The sequence below is a fragment of the Populus alba genome, chromosome 15, assembly GCF_005239225.2.
Source record: "Populus alba chromosome 15, ASM523922v2, whole genome shotgun sequence".
In the NCBI taxonomy this organism is placed as follows: Eukaryota; Viridiplantae; Streptophyta; class Magnoliopsida; order Malpighiales; family Salicaceae; genus Populus; species Populus alba.
The window spans coordinates 336245-358879 of NC_133298.1; the positions used below are offsets into that span (position 1 = coordinate 336245).

A 22635-nucleotide genomic window follows, 5' to 3' on the forward strand; every position below is an offset into this window, starting at 1 on the left:
TATCTTTTAATCTATAGCGCAACCCACTCTCAATGTTTTTTCACTTGTCTAAAAAAATATTTGCTTAATCCATCTCACAAACTATTCAAGGCAAATCATCATGTTTTTATTTAGAAGGTGGTTGAAAGTGTAATTACAGTTATTTTTAAAGATATTTGAGCCTTCTTGTCATGACATAGGTATTTATATATAGTTACTTTCTGAATTGTTGTAATCCAATTTTTGATTCACTAAGATTTTTCTTGAATGTTATTTTATTTCTATTATTATTCATAAAAAATCCAAAAAAAATTAAGAAAAAAGTTTAAAATTCAAAATATATTTTTCTCTAGTCAACCGCATTTTTTCATAAAAACCGATTTCACCGGGTCAATACAGGTCAAACCATGTCGACCAGGGTAAAAAATGAGTTTTCATGACGTTTCGGGTTAAAACCATCATTTTCGGTCAAAACCATTATTTTTTATCAAAACCGAGTCCACAGGGTCAATACGGGTCAAACCATGTCGACCAGGGTAAAAAATGAGTTTTCATGATGTTTCGGGTCAAAAATGTCATTTTCGATCCAAACTATCATTTTTGAATTTAACCAAGTCCACCAGGTCAAAACCATTATTGTTCTGTTAAAACCCGGTTCACCGGGTTGATACCCATCAAATTTTTTTTGTGTTAGGAGGTTGAAACATGCTTTTTCTAATACTGATTTAAGTTTTTTTGTTTTACCCATATAAATATTTATTATTATATACAATAAAACAAAATTAATAAACAAAATTAATAATACAAAAATTTATTAGGGTAGATGAGTTAGTTGCGACGATGCATTATTTTCCTTCGAAATAAATTCATTGTTCCCTGATCATTGGCCATGTTTGTTTTCCCGGAAAGTAGTTTTCGGGAAACCATTTTCCAAATTTTCCTGTGTTTGTTTGTCATTAGAAAAGTTGGTCAACGGAAAACACTTTTCGGTCAACGAAAAACACTTTCCAGTCAATTTTAGTCAAAGAAAAATTTGGCTTGGTTTTCAGGAAATTGTTTTCCCTTTAGCTGTGTTTGTTTTCCGGAAAGTGGTTTTCAGGAAATCATTTTCCAAACTTTCTTGTGTTTGTTTGTCATTAGAAAAGTTGGTCAATGGAAAACACTTTCTAGTAAAAGAAAAATTTGGCTTGGCTTTCAGGAAAGTGTTTTCCTGAAAAAGTTAGGTGGAAAACACTTTCCGGAAGTTGTGAAAAATTTAGAAATGTTATTATTTGCTGATTATATCAAATTTGATCCTCAAACTTTTGATTGTTTATATATATATATATATATTGAATATTTATTTTTCAATTTCATCTATTAAAATTTTATTTTTTATATTAACTTTGGTCCTTATTTTTATAATTGCTATTTGTTTTTTCTTTATCATTTTTTTATTGAAATTTTTATCTATCAAATTTGGTCCTCATTCTTTTGATTGTTACTTATTTTATTTGAAAATAATTTATGAAATGTTGATTATTATTATTTTAATTTCTTCATCTTTCATTTTTTTTAATTTTTTAGATTTGATCTCTATTATTTTGATTATTATTTATTTTATTTGAGATAATTTATGAAATTATATTTTTTTTTCAATTTCATTCTCATTCAACTTTTTAATTTGTAAGATTTGTTCCTTATTATTTTAATAAACTTGAGAAAAATAAAATATTAATAAGTTATTTTCTAGTTCATTTTCCATGACATAACTAAACATTGGAAAGTGTTTTCCAACTTATTTTCCATTACACTACCAAACATCGGAAAATACTTTCTTGGAATTCACTTTCCCCAGAATTCACTTTCTAAAAGGAAACTACTTTCCAGCAAACAAATAGATTACTATTTGAATATTTTTTTAGTTTTTCTTCACGAGAGTAAGATATTGTTTTTTTAAAAAAAAAAACAATTTGAAAAATACCAAAAATATCCTAGCTGATAGATCTAATAGTGTTAGTTGTGGACCTTTCATTTAATAGGATACAATAGGGCTTACCACACTAGATTAAAACCCGAATCCATCTTAGCCTTTGAAATAATCTGTCCTTTGATTCCGTCGTGCCTCGTCACCCGGTGTACCGAGATTTCGGTGCACCGCGCCACACCAGATCACAGCTCAGCTCATCCGAACCGTCTGATCAACCTGCAGATCAAGCCAATCACAGCCGAATGATCATTTCATCCGAGATCCAACGGCTCACAGCCTTTAGCTGCACTGGTACACCATGCTCGCGTTCACATCGTTGCAAAATCTCGGAGTCTCTCTCTCCTCTCGCCGGCGACTCTCTCTCTCTCTTCCGATCTCCCATCTCTGGCCGTCTCAAGCCTCTGAAACATCACAGAAAGGTTGCTACCCTGCTATAAAGAAAAACCCAAGTTGTTTTAAGTGTTTTTGCCGCGTCATCTTGCCGGAAAAAGGCCGCGATCTTCGTTGGCCACTGAAGCTTCAAACTGACGATTCTCCCTCTTCAGCCATCAACGACCGTCGAGACCACCATCATCAGAATCCTCTCCCTCAGATCTACCAGAATCAACCATTCATTAGCCAGAAATGTGGTTGGAAAATTTCACCGCCGCCAAGAGTAACCGCGTGTGAGCCACATGTGCCACCAGGGGCAATTTCGTAAATTTCTGAGAAATTCAACAGTATTTCAGTCTTTTTACCTATACGGGCACTCAGGTAATTTTTTTGAGATTCCTAGCAGTTTTTATTTTATTTTTATATTCAAGTATTTGTAAATTTTTTTGCATGCTGTAAAACAAAAAAAAACCAAAAAACAAGTATAAAAGGAATAACGACACGAGTCCAACACCCACCCTATCATGTTATTGTTCATGGGTCCAAAGCCCAATTCTCGAATATGGTTATACCCATTTCTCAACGATATCATAATAATTTTTGTTTTATAAACGAATATTGTTTGTCGACACGTCTCTTTTTACAGAAAATAACCGATGTCAAAAGTTTAAATACCGAATATGGATTATGTCCATAATTTCTTTTTGGTAACTCAGATGTACTTCTCCTTTTTAGGGTTAAACGTCAATATTTTAGACAAGCCACCTATTTTTAGGAATGGATGTCATCCATTTTTTTTTACTCATCTCCTACGAACGTTGTTTGTCGACACGTCTCTTTTTACAGAAAAGGACTGATGTCAAGGGTATTTAAATACCAAATATGGATTATATCCATAATTTTTTTTTTGGTAACTCAGACGTAAATCTCCTTTTTAGGGTTAAACGTCGATATTTTAGACGAGTCTCCTACTTTTAGGGATTGATGTCATTTTTAACGTGTCTCCTATTTTTAGGGACCGACGTTAACCATCTTTAAAAGAAACAAATTGTAAATAAGCTCAAAAGGTAATAGCATTTGAATCAAATAAAAAACACACAAGTAAGGGTAACATTTCTCTTGAAAGGATGTTTTAAGGGTGGTGTCTACCTTCCCTTAATCATAACTAACCCAGTACCCGAATCTCTTTGACCAGTGTCTAATTTGGGATTTCTAGTTCCCTCGTATTACTATATGGCGACTCCAATAAAATCTTCATTTCCCCTAATAAAAAAAAATCTTTTTGTTAAAATAAACAAAAAAGCAGAGCCGTCGCCCGACATCGTGTATCAACACGAATTCTATAAACTTTTCTCACCATTAAAGCCTCCATAGTAGTACTATAGCAAGTAACCCACATATGGTGTTGGGAAATAATCAAGACACCCAATTATACCCATAAATATCTTAAGAGAGCTTCAGTTGTATAAATATCTATACATACTATACAATTGCAAAATTATTATCCTTATATTATTATAAAATACAGTTTAAGACCTCATCTAACAGCTCAACTTAAAATTTTGAGTTGAATTTATTTTTTAACATAGTATTAATGTCTTAATAACCAAGTGGTCACGGATTCGAATCTTATCATTCCTATTTATTTGATAAAAATTAAGCACAATGTAATATAAATCTGTTCAAGTTTTAAGCTCAAATTTTTTTCACTTAAAGGAGTTTGTTAGAGAATAATATAAATCAAGTCATGAGACATGTACCCCACCTAACAGTTTAAACTTTTAAGTTTAATTGAATAATTCTTTAACACACACTTTTTATATATATTAGGTAAAGTTTTAGAAATAATTTTATATTACTAAGTCTTAGAAATGATTTTATTATTCTATAATATACTTCTTTAAATGATTTTTTATTTGAATTCGAGATTCACATAGAATCATTATTACTTATATTTACTCTTCATAATTTAATTATAAAAATTAGAGTTATATGTTGGGATTCAAACTTATGATTATTTTATATTATCAACTGATATTATATTAAAAAAATATTTTAATTTTAAAAATTAAAATATTAGATGAGATATAAAAAATCATTTTATGTTACTTTTTAACATTATTTCATAGTTTAGGCCTGACCAATTCAAGTGGGTGCGCGCGTGCTAATATTAAACGTATGATGGATATTTAAGTTTTAGGAGTGTCTGTTATTTAAATTATTATTTTTCTCAAGTACTAAATATGAAATTTAACTTTATTAGAAAGTATAATTAATTAAAGAACCAAAACATCTAACCTTGATTTCCACATGTATAATTAAGCTACATACGATTCTTCTTTCCTAACTGCTACAACCAATTTGGAGCTAGCTAGCCTTCTTGTTTACTATTGGTGTTAACGATATAGTCATGGTAAAGGATCACACCATTATGTAGTTCAGAGCCTGTTGAACATCTCTATGAAAATAAAAATATAAATCACACGGAGTTAAATATATATAGTGGAGAAATTGGTTGTTGATCCTTTGTTGTGGAGATGGCCCTCAAGAGAAGAACTGGTTTGCTAGCGATACCATGTCGGCTTATTGGTTGATATGTCATGCCAGGGTTTTTATGTATATTATTGATGAAGATTATGGAATAATAATTATTAAGAAATCCCAAGTAATAGTACGCAGTTCAAAATGTAGATAAGTTATATATATTTGAAAATTTGCAGACAGCAATTATACTAATAACATGTGAAATGCCTTTAGCAGAGATAAAGATTTGGATTGTCCCATGCTCAAAGTGCAAGAAAATTAAAGAACATATAAGGAACAAACTTTTGTTTCTCCAGTCTTTAGTGTGAGAAAAAGAATAGAAGTCGAGCCCTACCAGGCTGCAACATATGTTTTCATTCGTTTTCTTTTTGTGCTAAATAAGCTTGTACAGAATTGTTTTTTTTTTTTTTTTAAAAAAAAAAGCCTGGGAAGAAATTCCTTTTGTCGAGAGACTAGGATTGGATTTTTAAAGATACGTTCCACCTTTTAATTTCCTGTTCACATCTCAATACTTTCTTCATTAACTTATTTATTTACTATCAATATATATATTATTTAGGACGATCACTTAAAATTGAAGTAGCTTTTAGATTAGAGCAAGTATTTTATTAACTTGGAAGTTGGGCTTACTTTCTTCTCCAAAGCATGGTCATGTTCTTAACAAGTGAACAAAGTTAAAACTATCATAACCAATATAAAGTTAGCATTTTGGACGGACGGACGTTATATTATTAGTGCTTTCCTGCCATAATGGAATTATGGATTCTAAGCCTAAGGAAAGTTTTGCAACTATTTAATTACGAAAGAGAAGAAATTTATCGAGCGTTTCTATTATTCAATGAAGTAATTGCATCATGTAGAAACTCGTATATGTTATATCCTCCAAGTTCTTGAATCTTAATTAATCTGTCCTTCTACTGAAATTTTATCTTGTTGTTTTTGGATAAACTAAAATTTGATTTAGTTAAATGACTTGATTGGTCCCTCAATTTTCTTTTTATAGAAAATCCAGGAAAGCCAAGAAGAATTGGCAAAACAAGTTCTTTTCATCCTAATTTCATGAAATTCATGTGTTGAATAAACCATCAAAGAAGTTCTCTTTGACGAATCTTCTATTAAAATTTAAGTTTATTTATAAATCAAGTAAAAAATTATAATATTTTTTAATTTATAGCGCAACCCACTCTCAATCTAATCTTTTTTCACTTGTCTAAGAAAGGATTTGCTTAATCCGTCTCACAACCATTCAAGGCAAATCAACATATCTTTATTTAGGGTTATTTAAGAATTTGATTGTTTTTTAAAATGTTTTTTATTTAAAAAAATATTAATTTTTTTATAAAATAATTTTTAATTTCAACGCATTATCTAAAATATTAAAAAATTTATTAATTTAAAATAATAATAAAAAACAGTTCTAAATGCATTGAATAATAATTCTGGGCGAGTCGACTGCATCAAGAAATGTTAAAGGTAATTCTTGTAGTTTTGGTGTTTGACAAATATCACATCAACTTTTTTATCTCAGTTTGAATAGATTTTAGTTTTTTTTTTCCCTTTAAATAAACATAATTTAATCTCAATCTTTTTGTTTATAGTAATGATTAATCTGAAATGACATGTGGTCTGTAAAAAGTTGGGTTTATGTTTTTGAAATGACATGAGGTCAGTAATGAATAATCTGAAATGACTTGTGGTTAGAAAAAAATTTAGAAGGCAATTTTTTTAAAAAACACATTAAAAAAATTGAGGCGCATCATTGTTCACCATTCATGCTTGAGTAGAGAGACTAATTTTCTTCAAAGAAAAAAAATATAAATAAGACTTCGATTGTGTTAATGAGTTAAATAGAGTATTGACAAGAGTATATGAAGAGGGGAAAGACTTCATCAGGAGTATCTAATGCTTCGAATTCTATTTCTTTGAATTAAAATGCGCTAATTGGTTTATCATATTAAATTTTATATAATTTTTATTTTTAAATTCATATTATTTTTTATTTTTACAAATCATTTAAATCATATGACCTTTAATATGATTGACAAATATTAGGGCATATTGAAAATGTTTTCATCATGACATTTACGTTAAATTTATTTTCCAATTTATTTTTTGTAATTTTTTTTAAAATTAGTTACTTTCTTTATTTGAATTTATCAAAGAGAATATTTTTCTATAAATAAATTATTTTTATTTAATAATTTTTGAATGTTGGAAGCAAGATAAAAAAATATATAATATTTATGATGGTATTAATAATAATAATAGTTATGATGGTAACATTAATTATAGCTATAATGATAGTATTTATGATAATGATTTTTATAGCAATAATAATGAAGATAGTGACAGTAGTTATACCATATTTGTTGTTGTTATGTTAATAGTGGTGTTAGAGAATTATAAAATGAATATAATAAAATAATAGTTATATTGATGATAGATGTTTAAAACTTAAAAGATATAAGAAAAAAACAGTTAATAGGAAAAGACACTTTTGATAAATGGATTACTTGATCATTGATAATAGAAAGAAAAAAAGATAAAAGAAAATGTAACTAGAAGTTGTAATATGCCTGAATAAAATAAGAAAAAGCGGAAGAAGATATTACAAAGTTAAAACTATTTTATTTGAAATTGAAAATTCAAGAAAAGTTTCTCTGTCTAGTTTATTTAATTTTCTCTCAAGGAAATTCAAAACTAACAAATATCTATCGGAGGAAATAGACTCAAACACCAATAGATCAAATTGTACACGGAAATATTGAAGAGATGAAGCATTTGCAGTAATCATTTACATGGGAGGGTATCTTGTATAATAGGTCTGAGTGGCAGTAAGTGCCAATCCGAAAGATGCAGCAAGAACTGTAATAATGGTCCAGGGATTACTAAAATAAGTTACCTTCCACTCATACACCCATCTTTTCACTGTGCTCTCACACTGCTTATTAATTTCCATTTTGATTTCATTATAAGCAGCAGTATCATGTGTCATGGATCTTCCCATTTCATTGAAGAGATCTGCGACTTTCTGGTCGGCTCCGAGATAATTGATAATTATGGCATTAGACCGCAGCTCCTTCACATCTTTAGCATCGTCAATCAAAGAATCCATGAAGCATATGTATGAACTGACCCAAAGTTGATCAAGAGCAGCAGATGTTTCATAGGCCACCAAGTTTAAGAGCAGGGACTTGGTTGACTCATCTATGATAATTGGAGGAACTTTCAGTGTTCCCGAGAAAATTGATGACTTGAATTTGACATCGGTGAGAGCACCAGTCCATCTCGGCCAGAAAAGGATTCCCACCTTTTTAAGACTCTCGGCAGAATAATACAAGCAATGACCCCGACTTCCTTTCGCGGCCATTTTATGGTTGCTTTTGGAATAGTGATACATGGATTTGTAATATAAAAGTTCGAGAAGATGGGCAAGATGGGCAGGCTGACGCTCATCATCTCTTTTCCCTGACTTCTCCTTTCTAGTTGGTGGTGGATGGGCAGGCTGAGGCTCATCATCTCTTGTCCCTGACTTCTCCTCTCTAGGTGGTGGTGGTGACCAATCCAAAGACACCCTTTGTTCTCTTAGTAAGGATTTTGACCATTGATATCTCAAGCAATACAATAAACAAACACAACAACAAGCGATTATAAAATATAAAGGAAGTATGATTGGGATCATAACCAGCCCTAATGAAGTTAAGGCTATCCGGACCCATTTTGGAATTGGTTTACTGGACGGGCGGATATGAAGAGAGATAAAATTATTGATGATTTTATTTGAATAACTTAGATTATCCCCATACCTCTTTGTCCTCAATGAATGCAAGACTGCAAAAGGAAGTTGGTTCTCCAATAATAACAAGTCTCGTTTCACGTGAAAAATTTGTTGATCAATCTTCAACTCTTCATTTTCACCATTCAGACAGTGCATGAATTGGAGAATGAAGCAGCCATCAATAAACATCATCTTGTTGAATTCCTCATCATTGAAGTGTTCTGTTAAGTTCTCAGAGTAGCGTCCCCTCGCATTTTTTAGCACCTCTTTTACCCCGAGGTAGAAGTCTTCTATCGTTGTTCCCCCATTGTTGACAAACTTTAACATCATTGGAACCTTGAGTCTCTCCACTTGTTTCAGCTTCGCCTCACGATCTGAATAGTGATAAGGACCAATTGAGACCGCCAAGGGACTGTAACATTCTTCGTTTATCTTCTTAAGGTTAACTGGAACCTTAGGAATGCATGGTTCTTCCGTTCGATTGTTTTCGGACTCAGTGTTCTCTTCGATTATTTTGCTAAGCCACAGAGGAAGTGAAACTTCTTCTTTGTGTTTTATAGCACTTCCTTGTATTTCACCTATTGCAACATCTGAGATCCTTTCCCCTTGCAGTTGATTGATTTCATTACTTTCAGCCCCGTCTGTTGGTCTCCAACCGTCACCTCCCATATGTGAAGCAGGTGAACTCGAGTCTATCCTTGTATCAGTTAGATGTGTATTAGCCATTGTTGTAGCAGAAGCTATTATGTGGCGATGGAGGCTCAATCAACAGTGATAGTAGCTGAAAAAAATCATTAGAAAAACATTATCAAGTAGGAGAACAAAATATACCGAAACGCAGATAAGAAAGCTTGTTTTGAACTCACCAAAGACCAGGTTTCAGTTCCTGTTAAAATCCTCCTGTATTGTTCTTTATAACCATTCAAAATATGCGCCTTTTATCAATTAGCTTTAATAGTAAATTAAAAAATTATTTTAATTTAAAAATTTAAACTATCAAATAAGATTTTAAAAATAATTTTAGATTATTATTTAATAGACCTTCAAATATATTTTATATTACTTTTTTTTAACAATTTGTAAGTTGGGACTTACTTTTTCATCTGAACCATTATCATGGACATAATAAAAATGATGTGGATTTTGTTGACAAGGATTAATTTAAGATATTACAAATAAGGAAAACTAGAGGGAACAAGTTTAGAAAAAAATTGATATATTTTTATTTTTAGTTTTCCATCATTAAACATGATTGGTATTGTACATGTATATATACAAGTTCCATGCAAAAAAGAAATAACTTAGTGAATTGATACAAATAATTATCTCTAAACTATCAGGACATTGTTGACATGATATCAGAGCAGAATATCCAAATTTAAATATTTTTTAAATCACAAACAACCTAAAATAAAGACAGAACCGAACCCATCAAACCATGCTCAGATTACAACCACAAATTTCAAAACCGATACTCAAACCAACTCTACCTAAAATCCTGACTTGTCAATTGTCGTCCCTAAATCAAATTTAATGACCAGAATTATAAATTATGGCGATCAATCATGGAACTATTTTTTTAAAAAATAATCATTTGTAATTAAAAATAAAGTTAGAGAACCATTAAACTAATGGAAATCTAGAAAGAAAGAAAAAAACACAAGTGTCTTTTTACACAAGAGAAAAGAGTAAAATAAAAATAAAAAATAAAACAACCCAAACATAACACAAAGTACGAAGTATCAAGTTGAAAGATATGGAAAACATTTCTAATCCAAAAAAGGATACCATCTAACCCTCTGAATAAATCCATTCATGTGTACTTACATTTTGGATTTTATGGTTGAAGTTCAAATTGTAGATAAGTGTTAAGAATGTATATATGTTTCAAAATTTGCAGACAGCAATTATTCTAATAACATGTGAAATGCCTTTAGCAGAGATAAAGATTTGGATTGTTCCGTGCTCAAAGTGCAACAAAATTAAAGAACATATAAGGAACAAACTTTTGTTTCTCCAGTCTTTAGTGTGAGAAAAAGAATAGAAGTCTAGCCCTACTAGGCTGCAACATATGTTTTCATTCGTTTCTTTTTGTGCTAAGTAAGCTTGGACAGATTTTTTTTTAATTTTAAAAAAGCCTGGAAAGAAATTCCTTTGTCGAGAGACAAGGATTGGATTTAAAGAGACGTTCCACCCTTTTCCTGTTCACATCTCAATACTTTCTTCATTAACTTATTTATTTACTATCAATATATATTATTTAGGACGATCACTTAAAATTGAAGTAGCTTTTAGATTAGAGCAAGTATTTTATTAACTTGGAAGCTGGGCTCACTTTCTTCTCCAAAGCATGGTCGTGTATTTTAAAAAACACTTTTAAAATATAAAAATAAACAAATCTAGATACTTTGAATAATTAAGAAATTCTGGGCGACTGGTTGCATCAAGAAATGTTAAAGGCAATTCTTGTAGTTTTGGTGGTTGATAAATGTCAACTTTTCTATCTCAATTCGATTAGATTTTAGTTTTTTTCCCTTAAATAAACATAATTTAATCTCAATCTTTTTATTTACAGTAATGATTAATCTGATATGACATCAAGAAATGTTAAAGGCAATTCTTGTAGTTTTGGTGGTTGATAAATGTCAACTTTTCAGTAAATAGTATATATATTTGCAGATGAAATTTGCGTTGCATGGGGAAAACGATCTCTGTGTGTGTGTGTATCATTTGTGTTTTGCGCGCAGACTAGCTTGTGAAATGCGTGGGAGGGAGAAAGATTGGCAGGAATACTTCATTATATGTCTTTAATCTTTAGATAAAGTGAGCAACAGAGAGCAAGCTAGCTATATGTCTTCCCATAAAAATGTGTCTTCTCTTTTTTGTACCAAGCAAGTTACTCAAATTTTGCTTCTTTTGGAATCAACATACTAAAGTAAATGCTTATTCTATTATCTAAATAACCGTTTTTTTTTAATAAATCAATTGATTATTATTTAAAAAAAAGAGTAAAAGCTTATTGGTTTTTGTTTTTGTAATTTGTTATCCCAGTTTTTGACCTACATGGAATCTCTTCCCAATTGTTCAAGAGAATGTTTTGGCATAACCTATAACACATTGTAAGAAACTAACTATATATTTTTTTATATATTATAATTTTTTTTTTACCCACACCCTGCGTGGTTTCTTAAATTACATAGAAGGTTTAGGGTTCCATAGATCCACGATTTGAACATGGGGAGTCGAATTGTTTAGCCCCAAAAATTTGAGAGAACAATAGTTAATGGGCTCTGCTTATGACGGTAACCGACTCCTTATTTGGATTGTGGCGTTAACTAATTAAGTCAGAACGTCCCTTTTTATGTCCAGCTAACTAATAGCCACTGACCCTCTTATTGCTAACTATCCCAAGAAAATAAAATAAAATTACATTCTATAAAATGTAAATGTTATTGATGCCCTCCCTTGTATAGAATTTATTCAGATCTGTACTTGATAACCATCCATTCACTTAGAACTCGCTTGAATTTCAGTTAATAATGCCTGAAACACAGGTCATTTCTTCAAGACAATTCTGCTAATGCATGGAAAGGGATGCATCAATGCTATTTTAAACTATGAAAAGCAGGGATAATATATTAAATGAACTCAAGTGATTGTCTCTATTAATAAGTTATGATGCAGGGAATCCATGCCTCCTTGAACTTGAACTATCTCTTTACTGGGAGGTAGCATTGCTACCTAAAACTTGTCTGTTACATCTTTACTGTGGAAAGGATGATTGTGAAGTGGAAATTATGACTGCACCTTGTTCAGTTCACCACGTTATTGTTAGGCATATTTTGGATGTAAAATAAATATGGTTGTGATGGAGATGATGATTCGGAGATTATGGAAGTTTAATGGATTGAAATTATAAACCCAGTTACATATAATTGCATTAATTTGTCATTGATAAATAACAGGAAAGAACATCATCACTTTGAGAAATCGATCGATCTTCAGACACACACGATTGGTTCCCAGAGCCAGACAGGTACCACGAATGAAACACACTCTGACCACAAACATTTTCTAATTCAACGATGAAAATGTAATCAAATGCTTGCTGGACTCAAGAAAGGACCTATGCCAAAATTATGGCTTCTCTGTAGGGTTATGAGACTTTACAGCATAGGAAGTCTGAAATGGAACCCAAGAAAAATCCCAGCGTTGCACCAACTACAGCAAGGAAAGTTGATGGGTGTTTGCAATAGTTCTCCAGGCCCTGAATCACTCCGGACATAGTTTCACTGCTTACAGACCTCGGACTGCCTATTCGTTTATCTCTCGACACCCCGTACAGGTCCGGGTTCGGGCGTGTCTATGTTTGTTAACGAGGTGCGCTGCTCGTTAACAAACGCGTTCCGCCTATCGTGTTCAAGAGTTGAGCCACCTCTTCATCGCTGCCAAAGAAGTTGATGTTCCTGCAGACCTTTTTCTTTTACAACATGGTCTCTATGTTAGTTGGATGTTTAGAACATTTTGTCGATGCTTCAACCTTGTCATAACCCAATTTTTGACTATTTTTATTACTATTTTTTATATTTATTAAAAAGGATAAAAAAAATTGATTGATGAAAAAAATAATAATGATGATGAAAAAAACAAGTAAAATGAAATAAACGAAGAATGAATTAAATTTTGGGTTAAGGGTAATATGAATGGAAGTTTTGAGGTTTAATTAAATTTTGGAATTAATCTAATTAAGCTTGAAATTAATTTAATTCATCCAATCAAGGATTTAATTGGAGAATTGATAAGTTTTGAGACTTAATTAAGCTTGGAATTAATTTAATTCATCCAATCAAGGATTTAATTGGAGAATTAATAAGTTTTGAGACTTAATTGAGCTTGGAATTAATTTAATTAAGGGTTTAATTGGAGAATTGATAAGTTTTAGACTTAATTGGACTTTGGATTTAATTAAATTAATGAAATCAGGGACTTAATTGAAGAAATAGCAAAGTTTGGTGTTAATTGGGGACATGATTGAAGCAAATTAAAGTCCAAGGATTAACTTGAAAAAGGCGCCGAAATGCAGGGAAAATTACGGTTTAAACCAGGGGCTTAATTACAAAACTTTTAAAACTTCAAGGGCTAAAACGCAAATAATCATTAAACATGAAAACGGCGTCGTTTCAGGGGAACTGTTCGTTTTCTGCCGCTCACCAAACTAGAGAAACGGGCGCCCCTGCCATCACTGCTCCTGCAATAAATTGTTTTGAGTCTTCATTACCAATGGAAACGCATGCCATTCGCCGACTATAAGAAACCAGAGAAGGGATGCGCATGAGAGGAGGAAAAAAAAAGAGGAAAAAGCCACGATCGGCAGAAAACGAAGACAGGGGACGAACCAGAACAAAAGTTGTTTTCCTTGTTTCTTCTCAGAGAACAGAAACGAAAAATAAACAAAGGAATAGACAGGGAGTAGATAGAGAGAGACCAGGGAACAAAACAGAGAGAAGAACACAAGGAGGAAACAAGGGCGAGAACTAGAGAAAGCTTGGGTCCAACCAACCCGCAGCACCAAGACCCTTACTTACCCTCATAGTCTTTGTCCAGAGTAGGGGAATTCGAAAGCAGAGATCAAAGGTTTTTCTTCCCAAACACAATCTCAAAGAAAAAAAGGAAAGACTCGAAATCAATCAAAGAAAACTCACAGCAGGCCGGCATCATCTTCGTAGTTTTAAAAGCTGCTGAGAAAACAAAAGGAAAACACAGCCAAGTGAGCACATAAGGAAGACAAAGGGAAGCAGTAGTCGAGGATCGTCACCAGCGCTGCAAGCACCTTCGGTTTCCAGAAGCAGGTACGCCCGTTTCTTCATCTCCTTTTTGCATCTTCTTTTCAAATTGAATTGTTGCAAGAACACTGTGCGAAGGTAATTTAATTACCTTCGCATGGTGTGCTTTTAGTTTTTTTGCCCAGCCGGGCCACTAGCTTGGGCCAGTGGCCAGGCTGGGCTGGGCTGGGTCGAGCCCAGCCCATGTTGGCTGAGCTGGGCCCAGCCCAAAAAAATAAAAATAAAATAATAAAATAAAAAACAGAAAAAATAAAAAAAATAAAAAATGTGTATGCATGAATAAAAATAATGTAAATTTATTGGTTTATTCACTGACGCCAGAGTTAGGAATAAAAATACCGGTTTAAATTTATATTATTTTTATTCGTTGTATTTTATTTTATTTAGCTAGAAAAAAAAAAAAAGTGTGCATGCGTAAAAATAAATTTATTTTTATTTATTTATTCACTAGCGCTAGAGTAAGAAAAAAAATATTGATCTAATTTTATTTTTCGTAGCTACGAATTTTTACCAACGCCAGAGTTGGAATTATTCGAGCTCGAATATTCGCTGGCGCTAGAGTCAGGAATATTATAAACAAATCATCACAACATAAATTAATAAATATTTAGCAATTTAAGACAAAACCAACAATGCAGTCTGCCTTAGGCAGAACGTTTAAGGGGTATTAGAATCCTATTACAGTAACTATAATGATTACAACATCCTATAGTAGAATCCTATTCTGATAGATACATGAGTATTTAGCAATTTAAGACAAAACCAACAATGCAGTCTGCCTTAGGCAGAACGTTTAAGGGGTATTAGAATCCTATTACAGTAACTGTAATGATTACAACATCCTATAGTAGAATCCTATTCTGATAGATACATGAGTAACTGTAATGATTACAACATCCTATATTAGAATCCTATTCTATAATAAAGGGTGATAATATCTTCCCTTTTACGTAACCAATCCCGAGTCATAGAATCTCTGTTAACCAGTTAGGGTTCCTAGTGACCATAATACTAGGTGGCGACTCCTCAAACGAGACCTTTTCCCCTAAAAGAACCGGATGCCAGAAATCTGTTCTTTTTCCATAATTCAAGAGAATTATTTTTAGGACCGCCGCGATGTCGGGTGCGACAAACCTAATGTTATAAACAAAGTTCAAGAGTATACCTTTCAAACTTCCATTCCTTATATTTTTATCCTTAAATTCTTAATTTCTTTTCTACTTCGATCCCAATTTCTTTTAAAATTCTGATCTAACGTTTGATTTCATATTTTCTTGTACCTTGAATTCAACATGAGCAACAACATCATGAGAATGAGCGATGAAAAGAAAGTCTTGATTTTATTATGATAGAAATGGAATACAAGACAAATTTATCAAGAGTAAAACAGTCTAATATAATCTCATTACCAAATGAGACAATAGCTGAATTCAAGTTTGATGAACAAGCAATCCACACTCTAACTGCAAGGAATCTAACGAGCACACACAAATTATTCTTGAAACTGATACCTTTAGCACATGGAACTCAGGGTTTGCACTTGGAGCTATCACCGATCCTTGAGAGGGAATAATGCTATATAGGTCTGAATGGCAGTTAGTATGATGGTAAAAGTGGCAGCAACAAATGCAATAAAGGTCCATGGACTATTAAAATAAACTCGCAGCCACATGGCTACCCATTTCTTTAGGACTTTCCTGTGCTCCTTTTCAATGCTGGACTTAACCTGAATGTAAGCATAAGGATCGGGTTTCAAATGGCTGGCTATCTGGTTGAAGAGTTCTGCGGCTTGTTCATCACTTCCTAGAGTGTTGAGGAGTATGCCCTTCGATCGCAGCACCTGCACGTCTCTAGGGGTATCAATCAATGAATCCATGAAGCATACGTAAGAAGTGACCCGAGATTCATTGGATGCAACATGGCATGCTTCATAGGCCACCAAGTTTAAAAGCAAGGACTTGGTAGAGTTATCTATTCTTAATGGAGGAATATAGAGACTTCGAGTGATCAACCATCTCCGTTTGAACTGGACATCGGTGAAAAGATCAGTCTTGCTTGGCTTGAAATGGATGCCAATATTCCTAAGCTCCTCAGCGGGATAATAACGGTACCAGTTCATTTGAGAATCGTTCTTGAACGAACTCTTCTCAGAGTGTTCTGGTACATTCGTTCCAGAGCAAAATCGCATATGTAAAAGTTCAAGAAGATGGGCTGCAGGCTGATCAGGTGCGGGACCTTGGGAATTTCCTATCGTTAATGATCTTGGCAATTCACGAAAAAATTTTGTTATCTTTTCCTTGAGCTCTGTTCCAGCAGGAAAGGCACGAACTTGATAGCAAAAAGCTGTAAGAATTTTCATCTGAGTTTTGGGATCCGGGTTTCTGAAACTCATCAATTTGGTGAGGACTTCAAAAGGGAGTTGGTTCTCGAGTAAGAACAAGTCCTTCGTTACCAAAGCAGCATCGTGTCGACTCATCTCCAGATTTTCAGGCTGCTGATAGAGGCAGAAGAGGAATTGGACAATAAAGCAACCATCAAGAAACATCATCTTGGCTAATTGCTCGTCGTTGAAGTTTCCTCTTGCGTCTTCTGGATAGAATTTTTTTGCAATTCTTAGCACTGCTTCCACCTCACTGTCTATGTCAGCAATGAGTTTTTTACTATCTTTGACGAACTCGCGAGCGTATGTCTCCTTGAGCTTCTCCGTTTCCTTTAGTTTTGTATTCCCATGGTGATAGGGACCAATGGAGACCACCGATGGATCGTAACAATCGCTGTTTTGTTGAATTTCACGAAACGTTGATGGAACCCTTGGGAAAGCTGGCCCTTTCCGTTGGTTGTCATCATGAGTGGTCTCTTCCGCGTCAGCATTCATTATCTCTATCAGCCACTCATGTTTAGAGGAAGCATCATTGTTAACACTACTGTCGGACATTGCTAACAGTACTTTTCTACTTCCTTAATTAACGAACATGAACAATAGGATACGATTATATAATATTACAACAAAGACTCTAGAAAAGCTATATATAGCTTGATATTGAAGTAGCTGCAATTTTGGAACAAGTATTTTAGCTTTACTTGGAGGTCGAGCAAACTTTGTTGTCTAAAGCTGATCAATGGTCGTTTTGAAAGATAAATGCATATATTGTCGCAACTCTAACTCGCATGAAAAACTCACTTACAGTCATTTGAAGAATTTAATGGCTCATTTCTTTTTGCCATATAGTAAGTTTCACGAATAAGAAGAAATTATATATTATTCTTTAAGTAATTATCAATACTTTCTTCATTAAAAATGTTTTTTTTTTTTCGCTTTCACTATCTTCATTGAATGTATCTTACTAGTCATGACATAGGTATTTATATATAGTTACTTTCCGAATTCTATAAACTTTTCTCACCATTAAAGCCTCCATAGCAGTACTATAGCACGTAACCCACATATGGTGTTGGGACATAATCAAGGCACCCAATTATACCCATAAATATCTTAAGAGAGCTTGAGTTGTGATTTTATATTAATTCTTTTTATAAATATCTATACATACTATACAATTGCAAAATTATTATCCTCTATATTATTATAAATTAATATAAATTATAGTTTAAGACCTCATCTAACAGTTCAATTTAAATTTTTGGGTTGAATTTATTTTTTAACATAGTATTAAAGTCTTAATAACCAAGTGGTCACGGATTCGAATCTTATCATTTTTATTTATTTGATAAAAATTAAGCACAACGTAATATAAGTCTGTATAAGTTTCAAGTTCAAATTTTTTCACTTAAAAGAGTGTGTTAAAGAATAATATAAATCAAGACTTGAGACATGTACCCCACCTAACAATTTAAACTTTTAAGTGGAATTGATTAATTCTTTAAAACACACTTTATATATATATTAGGTAAAGTTTTAGAAATAATTTTATATTACTAAGTCTTAGAAATGATTTTATTATTCTATAATATACTTTTTTAAGTGATTTTTTATTTGAATTCGAGATTCACATAGAATCATTATTTTTTATATTTACTTTTTATAATTTAATTATAAAAATTAGAGTTATATATTGGGATTCAAACTTATAATTATTTTATATTATCAACTGATGTTAAATTAAAGAATTATTTTAATTTTAAAAATTGAAATATTAGATGAGATATCATTTTATGTTACTTTTTAACATTAATTCATAGTTTAGGCCTGACCATTTCAAGTGGGGTGCGCGAGCGCGCTAATATTAAATGTATGATGGATCTTTAAGTTTTAGGAGTGTGTGTTATTTAAATTATTATTTTTCTCGAGTATTAAAAATATGAACTTTAACTTTATTAGACAGTATAATTAATTAAAGAACCAAAAGCATCTAACCTTGATTTCCACATGCATAATTAAGCTACATACGATTCTTCTTTCCTAACTGCTACAACCAATTTGGAGCTAGCTAGCCTTCTTGTTTACTATTGGTGTTAACGATATAGTCATGGTAAAGGATCACACCATTACGTAGGTTCAGAGCCTGTTGAATATCTCTACGAAAATAAAAATAAAAATCACACGGAGTTAAATATAGTGGAGAAATTGGTTGTTGATCCTTGGTTGTGGAGATGGCCCTCAAGAGAAATTAAGAACTGGTTTGCTAGCGATACCATGCCTGCTTATTGGTTGATATATCATGCCAGGGTTGTGATGTATATTATTGATGAAGATTATAGAATAATAATTATTAAGAAATCCCAAGTAAGTGTACGCAGTTCAAAACGTAGATAAGTTTTAAGAATATATATATATATATTCTTAAAACTTATCTACGTTTTGAACTGCGTACACTTACTTGGGATTTCTTAATAATTATTATTCTATATATATATATATATATATATATATATATATATATATTTCAAAATTTGCAGTCAGCAATTATACTAATAACATGTGAAATGCCTTTAGCAGAGATAAAGATTTGGATTGTTCCATGCTCAAAGTGCAAGAAAATTAAAAGAACATATAAGGAACAAACTTTTGTTTCTATCCAGTCTTTAGTGTGAGAAAAAGAATAGAAGTCGAGGCCTACCAGGCTGCAACCATATGTTTTCATTCGTTTTCTTTTTGTGCTAAATAAGCTTGGACAGAACTTTTTTTTTAAAAAAAAAAGCTTGGGAAGAAATTCCTTTGTCGAGAGACAAGGATTGGATTTAAAGAGACGTTCCACCCTTTTCCTGTTCACATCTCAATACTTTTTTATTTAACTTATTTATTTACTATATATATATATATATATATATATATATATTATTTAGGGACGATCACTTAAAATTGAAGTAGCTTTTAGATTAGAGCAATTATTTTATTAACTTGGAAGTTGGGCTTACTTTCTTCTCCAAAGCATGGTCGTGTTCTTAACAAGAGAACAAAGTTAAAACTATCATAACCAATATAAAGTTAGCATTTTGGACGGAGGTTATATTATTAGTGCTTTCCTGCCATAATGGAATGGATTAGAACAAGTAGCTTGACACTATCCCTCGATAATCTTTTATTAAAATTTGACTTTATTGATTGATATTCAAATAAAAAATTATAATATTTTTTTATGTATAGCGCAACCCACTCTCAATGTAGTATTTTTTTCACTTGTCTAAAAAATATTTACTTAGTCCATCTCACAAACTATTCAAGGCAAATCACCATACCATTTTTAGAGAGTCTTTAATAATATAATTGCAGTTATTTTTAAAAATACTTTTTATTTTGAAAAATATTAAAATAATATTTTTATTTTTTAAAAATAATTTTTAATATCAATACATTAAAATAATTTAAAAATATATATAAAAAATATTAATTTAAAACAAAACTAAATTTAATTTTTTTAAAATATCAACGCATTATACTTGTTGTTGTTATGTTAATAGTGGTGTTAGAGAATTATAAAATGAATATAATAAAATAATAGTTATATTGATATACATGTTTTAAAACTTAAAAGATATAAGAAAAAAAAAATTAATAGGAAAAGACGCTTTTGATAAATGGATTAGTTGATCATTGATAATAGAAAGAAAAAAAAGATAAAAGAAATGTAACTAGAAGTTGTAATATGCGAATAAAATAAGAAAAAGCGGAAGAAGATATTACAAAGTTAAAACTATTTTATTTGAAATTGAAAATTCAAGAAAGTTTCTCTCTCTAGTTTATTTAATTTTCTCTCAAGGAAATTCAAAACTAACAAATATCTATTGGAGGAAATAGACTCAAACACCAATAGATCAAATTGTACACGGCATTATTGAAGAGATGAAGCATTTGCAGTAATCATTTACTTGGGTGGGTATCTTGTATAATAGGTCTGAGTGGCAGTAAGTGCCAATCCGAAAGATGCAGCAAGAACTGTAATAATGGTCCAGGGATTACTAAAATAAGTTCTCTTCCACTCATACACCCATCTTTTCACTGTGCTCTCACACTGCTTATTAATTTCCATTTTGATATCATTATAAGCAGCAGTATCGTGTATGGATCTTCCCATATCATTGAAGAGATTTGCGACTTTCTGATCGGCTCCGAGATAATTGATAATTATGCCATTAGACCGCAGCTCCTTCACATCTTTAGCATCGTCAATCAAAGAATCCATGAAGCATATGTATGAACTGACCCAAAGTTGATCAAGAGCAGCAGATGTTTCATAGGCCACCAAGTTTAAGAGCAGGGACTTGGCTGACTCATCTATGATAATTGGAGGAACTTTCAGTGTTCCCCAGAAAATTGATGACTTGAATTTGACATCGGTGACAGCACCAGTCCATCTCGCCCCAAAAAGGATTCCCACCTTTTTAAGACTCTTGGCAGAATAATACAAGCAATGACCCCGACTTCCTTTCGCTGCCTTTTTATGGTTGCTTTTGGAATAGTGATACATGGATTTGTAATATAAAAGTTCGAGAAGATGGGCAGGCTGACGCTCATCATCTCTTTTCCCTGACTTCTCCTTTCTAGTTGGTGGTGGATGGGCAGGCTGAGGCTCATCATCAGCCTCATCATCTCTTGTCCCTGACTTCTCCTCTCTAGGTGGTGGTGGTGACCAATCCAAAGACACACTCCGTTCGCTTAGGAAGGCTTTTAAATATTGATATTTCGAGCTATACGATAAATAAACATAACAAGAAACGCTTATAAAATATAAAGGTAATAAGATTAGGATCATAACCGGCCGTAATGAAGTTAAGGCTATCCGGACCCATGTTGGAATTGGTTTACTGGACGAGCGGATATGAAGAGAGAGAAAATTATTGATGATTTTATTTAAATCACTTGGATTCTCATACCTCTTTTTCCCCAATGAAATCAAGACTTCAAAAGGAAGTTGGTTCTCCAATAATAACAAGTCTCGTTTCACGAGAAAAATTTGTTGTTCTGACATCTTCAAATCTTCATTTTCACCATTCAGACAGTGCATGAATTGGAGAATGAAGCAGCCATCAAGAAACATCATCTTGGCTAATTGCTCGTCGTTGAAGTTTCCTCTTGCGTCTTCTGGATATAATTTTTTTGCAATTCTTAGCACTGCTTCCACCTCACTGTCTATGTCAGCAATGAGTTTTTTACTATCTTTGACGAACTCGCGAGCGTATGTCTCCTTGAGCTTCTCCATTTCCTTTAGTTTTGTATTCCCATGGTGATAGGGACCAATGGAGACCACCGATGGATCGTAACAATCGCTGTTTTGTTGAATTTGACGAAACGTTGATGGAACCCTTGGGAAAGCTGGCCCTTTCCGTTGGTTGTCATCATGAGTGGTCTTTCCCGCGTCAGCATTCATTATCTCTATCAGCCACTCATGTTTTAGGAGGAAGCATTCATTGTTAACAACTACTGTCGGACATTGCTAACAGTACTTCTCTACTTCATTAATTAACGCACATAAACAATAGGATACGATTATATAATATTACAACAAAGACTCTAGAAAAGCTATAGCTTGATATTGAAGTAGCTGCAATTTTGGAACAAGTATTTTAGCTTTACTTGGAGGTCGAGCAAACTTTGTCGTCTAAAGCTTATCAATGGTCGTTTTGAAAGATAAATGCATATATTGTCGACCTCTAACATACAAAAACATAATTACAAAGCTGCCGTTGGTTTT

General features: G+C 32.4%; 2 protein-coding genes across 2 annotated transcripts; both read right to left on the reverse strand.

Annotated features, from left to right (window-relative positions):
• Positions 1–16034: 16034 nt before the first annotated feature.
• LOC118028934 (UPF0481 protein At3g47200-like) lies at positions 16035–17420 on the reverse strand. The gene has a single exon (XM_035032685.1). The coding sequence runs from the start codon at positions 17418–17420 to the stop codon at positions 16035–16037; it is 1386 nt and encodes a 461-aa protein (XP_034888576.1).
• A 3388-nt stretch (positions 17421–20808) lies between these two features.
• On the reverse strand, positions 20809–22311 carry LOC118028933 (UPF0481 protein At3g47200). Its single transcript, XM_035032684.1, has 2 exons — positions 21818–22311; positions 20809–21631 (listed from the first exon to the last, which is right to left on the reverse strand). The coding sequence occupies exons 1-2, from the start codon at positions 22309–22311 to the stop codon at positions 20809–20811; spliced, it is 1317 nt and encodes a 438-aa protein (XP_034888575.1).
• Positions 22312–22635: the final 324 nt, after the last annotated feature.

What these genes read in the sequence shown, in the direction of transcription:
- LOC118028934 (XM_035032685.1), bottom strand. Translation starts at nt 17,420, where the DNA reads ATGTCCGACAGTAGTGTTAACAATGATGCTTCCTCTAAACATGAGTGG.
- LOC118028933 (XM_035032684.1), bottom strand. Translation starts at nt 22,311, where the DNA reads ATGAATGCTGACGCGGGAAAGACCACTCATGATGACAACCAACGGAAA. An exon ending in ATTTCATTGGGGAAAAAGAG is followed by an intron (nt 21,632 to 21,817) that starts GTATGAGAATCC and finishes TTTATCGTATAG; the next exon opens with CTCGAAATATCAATATTTAA.